The sequence below is a fragment of the Atta cephalotes genome (assembly GCF_000143395.1).
Source record: "Atta cephalotes unplaced genomic scaffold scaffold00018, whole genome shotgun sequence".
NCBI lineage: Eukaryota > Metazoa > Arthropoda > Insecta > Hymenoptera > Formicidae > Atta > Atta cephalotes.
The window spans coordinates 999,277-1,005,257 of NW_012130082.1; the positions used below are offsets into that span (position 1 = coordinate 999,277).

At 28.4% G+C, this 5,981-nt stretch overlaps 1 protein-coding gene across 1 annotated transcript in view; it reads right to left on the bottom strand.

Moving 5' to 3' along the window:
• The window catches only part of LOC105618696 (E3 ubiquitin-protein ligase Nedd-4), an 11,473-nt gene that overhangs the window by 4,551 nt on the left and 941 nt on the right, over positions 1 to 5,981 (bottom strand). Inside the window, exons 2-7 of the mRNA XM_012200225.1 lie at positions 2,719 to 2,916; positions 2,462 to 2,622; positions 1,964 to 2,129; positions 1,683 to 1,798; positions 1,474 to 1,600; positions 370 to 519 (exon numbers count right to left, since the gene is read on the bottom strand). Coding sequence (XP_012055615.1) covers positions 370 to 519; positions 1,474 to 1,600; positions 1,683 to 1,798; positions 1,964 to 2,129; positions 2,462 to 2,622; positions 2,719 to 2,916 — 918 coding nt within the window. The remainder of the gene's footprint in view (positions 1 to 369; positions 520 to 1,473; positions 1,601 to 1,682; positions 1,799 to 1,963; positions 2,130 to 2,461; positions 2,623 to 2,718; positions 2,917 to 5,981) is intronic.

Below are 5,981 nucleotides of genomic sequence, written 5' to 3' on the forward strand. Positions count from 1 at the left end.
AGCGCCAATTTTCATTAATTATCTATCCTTTATCTTAGTTTATTTATTTGCATTTGCAATTTTTGAGAATTTGTTTCCATTATTATTTATTTTTATATATGCTTTTGCACATCCTATTCAATAATATGTTTTTAATAAATGTAATTATAACAGTTATAACAGGTAAAGAAACTAGAATATACATGTGTCTTTATTAATTTATATGACTTAGCTTTATCAAAGTTGAATAAATGTCAAATGGGATTGATGCATGAAATAAAACTTACATATGCTATTATTTACTTTACAGCAAGCACACACATAAATATATACGTATTAAGCGTTACATTCAACTAAAAATGAATATAACAACTTTATGTATATTAATACCTGTTCTTCAGATTCACTAAGGTAGCCACGTTGATCGACAGAACGTCCGGAGTCTGAAGAAGTATCCCCAATACCCCCTCCCCTATGATCCCCACCCTCACAATCTCTTGCTTCCGAATCTTCATCGTCCTCGCGTAGAACTTCACCATCCTTACACACACATGCACAAATTCTACATACTGCATGCTAATCATACGAATTGTATGAATAGATGTACTAATGCCGGAATTTTTGTACACGTTTAAAAATGTTGTTTAACCATTTAACATATTAAGAATAAGTTTGTGCTTTTCAACAAATGAATCTTATTAATGTTTAAAGCGCGCGCGCGCTAAATTGCTAATGTTATATATTACCTCTATTAATTCAAAATATATTCCTATTTTTTACTACATTATTTGCTAAACACATTCTTGTATGAAGAAAAATATGCAATAACAACTCATAAACAAGTGTCAAGAAAATTCTTGCGAACATATTATAAAGAAACTTATAATAAAATAATTTCATAAAATTTAACATAATATGCAATTAATATGTGCCTGTATTTTTATACAAATGCATCACTGAATCAATATATTTATACATAATTTCATAAATGATTTCATTACATATTAAGATTTTTGTGCGTGTGTGTGTATGAACACATGTATCTTACGTGAAATATAAATAAATAAAAAGGAAATATAATATCTGCTAACATGGAGATTTGAAAGCAGAGAATATTATTACGCAACTTCGATTTTTTTTTAATGCAGAAAGATATAATTATTTAGAAATATAATTAAAAGGCATCTTTTTATCTTTACTACATAAAGATAAATAAACAAATTTAAAAATTTTCTAAAACAAATAGAGATACAGTATATAATGTCGGTAGCATTAAGCAATAACTCAATCTTAATTATTCAAAACAAAACATGATTATAAAGTGGTTTAACATTAATAACGCAACCTTTTCCTATATATATTTAAAAAATTAGTATAATTAATAAATATAAAACTTGTAGTATAATTTTATATTAAATATGTTGTTTATGTATGTTGCATTTATGCAAAAGTAGCAACTTAAAAAATTTTAATTAAAAATACTATTGAACTTACTTGATTTACTACAGAGTTCCTATGTCTACCTTCATCATCGGCACTAATATGAAATCGCCGTTGAAATTCAGTAGCTGCTGTATCCAAATTACGTTGTTCAACAATTCCACTTGTCGCTGTTGTATCTCTGTTACAATAACATTTTGAAATATAGATACTATAAATATTTGAATGAAATATAATTATCTAATAAACACTGTATCACATACGGTTCTGGTCGTTCCCATTGTGTAAAACGCGCTATATGATTAACATAGTATGTCCGGCCATTTGCGTCCTGTCTTTCTTCCCAGCCCGGTGGTAAGGGCCTATTGACTATCGTAATCTGTAAAAGTATTTTAAAATTTTAAATTTCGTAGAATTATATACAATTGCTTTAGTCTTATTTTATAAGTACGAAAAAGATTGAACATTTATTATAAAAAATGTACATTTTAGTACAGAAAAGTTATTATAACAACAATGAAATTATATTATATTATGTACATACATCTGCACTTTGCTCTACTGGACTGTTATTCTCTGGCTGTACTAATTCCCATCCGCCTGAATCAGATACGTCTCCGTTGTCATTTTCAATACTAGTTGAGTCGGAAATGTATGCATGATACAGTTCCAACGTTCCCTTAACTCGTGACCGCTGACTGGAATGATTACTAGCCATATCCTCATAAGTTATTTATTTTGCATTTGCAAATAAAAAAGTACAAAGCACAAACAAATTTCAATAAAACAATATTAATTGGATATTTTTTTTCATTATATAGTCAAATTCAAATTATATACATATTATATTACTGCAAATTGAAATTAAAGCGACTAAAATTATAATTGATAATTTATCCATTGTGCTAATTGATTAGAAGTTATAACATATCAAACTTATCGCAACTAGATGTAAATAATGTAAATTAGATCAAAGTGTGTAATATACAAAATTAAGTTGAAAAATATGTAGCACGAAGCAAAATCGTCAAAAAATACTTACCTACGTGGACGAAGTACATAATTCCTAGCAGGAATAGAGCGACCTTCTTGTTCTTTTGGTAAATTAATCAATGTTAACTCAACCATACCAAGAAAATCATCCCTTGTCAATCTATTCTCATCAAAAACTTGTAAGACCAATTTATGTTCTACTGGTTTAACCTGCCAAAAGATAGTTCATGTTAATAATATATTTTACAATAACACCAAAAATTTAGTACTTTTTTCAAAAATTCTTCCTCTTCTTATTCCACTTACTCTAAATATAAACTCTTCTTCCCAGACAGGATTCAATGTCTTCTTCTTAGTTCTTGTAAGTGCAGAATCCACTGTCTGATCGCCATTTATTGTGTTTAAGTCCACACGTACATAGGGATCACTTGCACCAAAAATATCTTTCTTAGCTAAGTGATGCCCAGCAATTACTTTTAACCTCAGCTTGCTCGTTTCGTCTCTCTAAATAAATAAATCATCTGGTATAACAATCAAATGTCAAAATTATGCTCCATTATTGACAAGTATCTTCAAGTTAGTATTTGATGACTGATATAAATATATATGTTTATATCATTATATATATGAATACAATTATATATATTATAAATATACAAATATATAATTCATAATACCATTAAAAGTACAACAAATACTGAAACGTAATTAAAATCTACAATGTTTTACCACAAAATATTTGCACAATCATATTTCAAGCACTAAATTATAAAAAGTTCCACTTTTATACAGATATACTACAGAAAAATTATCAAACGATATCTCCTCGATTATTATCATAATGGCAGACAAGACTTTCTTGAATATTGCACAAGATATATCGCCAATAATTACATCAAAGTTACGTCGAAAATACTTCATTACAACAATAATGAATAGTAAAATATAGTATCGATAATTAATGCGCCATTTGGAAAACACGTGCGAGCGACGTCGTTAAAATACTGCTACGTTGCAAGAGTAATTTAGAATTAACATCGCGAACTGATATTTTTCTGGTAGGATTACGATTCTGTCATTGTCATCGCGATACAAGATGTTGGTCGGAAGGCATCATGTGTATATCGATGAAACCGTTTCGTGGAAGGGAAAAAAAGGCCATGATAATAAACAGCCGTGCCCGAAAGTAACACTCGTTCGTTGATTGCACCTTTATCAGTCGTTCTGAAACCCAACCTGTACTTGTCAAACTGTCAAAGTGGAGTTACGTACGGAATCGGCATCGACTCCGATCGTCGGATTATAACCGTAAACATGTTCCTCTGCCATTAACGTTACGTTTGCTTAATTGGTACCTAATCGCCGACCGCTCTCTCTTGCTATTTAACGGACCTCACAGTTTCTTGTGTGCCATCAAGAAACCTATTTTGTCCTAACCCCCCTCCGCGACTATTGCACGATCGAGACGGATGTGACATCCTCACTTCCGGGTTCAAAGATGGCCAGCCATCTTTTAAATATTCAAAACACGAACCCATCGCACTCGCACTTCACATTTATATCTTGCGACACATAAATATGAAGAATCTGCCCAAAATTTTTCTTAATTTCTTTAAATCTCCACCATACAATTTCCTTTCTATGATAGAAATATTATTTATTTGTCAAGAAACGCGATAAAAATTGAAAGTATAAAAGTTTTACAAGAAAATTTATAAAACAAGATGCAAATTTTTTAAATGTATATCTAAATTATGTAAATACATTTTATTTATATATTAAATTAAAGTTTAATAAAATAAATTAATTTAATATTAATATATGTGCAGCTTATGTAAGAAAATTTAGAATACAAAAATAATATTATATTTTATTTATTTGAATTAAAAATTAAAAATGTATTAACATGAAATATTATTTTAAAATTAATTGCCAATCTAATACTTTGAAAATTATTACAAAAATTTATTTTTATCTTTTGATTATGGCATGATTCAATCTTAAAGATAAATCATAAACAATGAAAAATCACGATAAGATTAAAGAATTAAAATGTTGAAAACTTTAAAAAATAGAAAAAACTTTTAAGTAAAAAATAGTTTGTAGTAAATTTAAAAATAAATAATTTATTTCATAAATAATTTATTTATTTTTTAAATTTAGATATCTAAATTTAAAATAATCTTAAAAATTGTGATTATTATGTAACGTGAAATTTCAAGTATATCTATAGTTACAGTATGCAAAAACTCTTCTATAAACAAATTTCAAAAATTCTCATTTTTGTTTTCTTGTTTTGTTTCCAACGTAGGAAGAACTTGATTACATGAATCAGGAATATCAACATTGACTATGTTCGCACAGAACAGAGAGTTAATCATGTAACTTTTTCCCTACAGATGATTCTACATTAGTTGCAAGCTGATCGCAACTTTGTTGCGACAACCAATATGAAACGTTGATTTCAAAATGCAAGCTTCAGATTGGCTGTCGCAACAAACTTGCGATTAATGTAGAACCAGCTTAAGGCAAAAACGTGGAAAGTAAAAATTTTTTATACATATTACATATTACATGTCATATATCATGCATAAAAATTTTCGTTTTTTATGTTTCCGCTCTAGAGAAAAAGTTATATACGTAACAGTATTCATAGTTTGATTTTATATAAGCCGCAGACAAAATTTTTGTAACAGTAATCTCAAGATGTGAACTTAAGCTGACAATGAGCTAATCAAGATGCTGCTTTAGATCTACGCTAATCTAATGGAAATAGAAATAGCAGTAAACTTATCCATAAGGAGTTTCAATCAGTTAAAATTTACTTTATTGCTATGGATAAGTTTACTGTTATTTTCATTTCCGTTAGATACGTAGACTTAAAGCAATATCCTAATCGACTCATCGGCTTAAATTTACGTTTTATGGTCACTGTTGCGAAATTTTGTGTGCGGCAGCCCTAAACATTCTTAAAATATAGCCATTTCATTGGTTGGAGATAATCTTAAGATCATTTAAAATCTATTACTCGTATCTTCATAATCAGGCCTTATATTTAAAGCTTCCTTAAATTTACCTTTATTGTTATATTGATATTGTTACGAATTACTTCATTGGCTGCTGAACCATTTTTCTAAGAAAGAAAAATTTAAGGAAGCTTTAAGTACAAGGACTATGAATACGGGCATATAAGTCCGGATCTACAATAGAATATATTTTAAACCTTAAGCCATAAGTAAATGGACGAATCATAAGCCGATATTCGATTCTTTTAAGGTTATCTTAAGTACAGCCTTAAAATGTCATAAAACAATTAGAGGGCCGTATTAACATCTTAAGATGTTATTTATTAAGACAATCTTGAAATAAGAACAGATTGAATACCCGCCGCTAGTCAATTATTCTCTTCGCATTTGACTGTAATTAACTGTAATCAATTTCTTACGGCTTAAAGTTTAAAACAACTTTTATATATAATTATATAAATCCGCATTTTATATATATATATATATATATATATATATAAGACCTAAAATTAAAACAAAGAATAAAATAAAATAAAATAATAT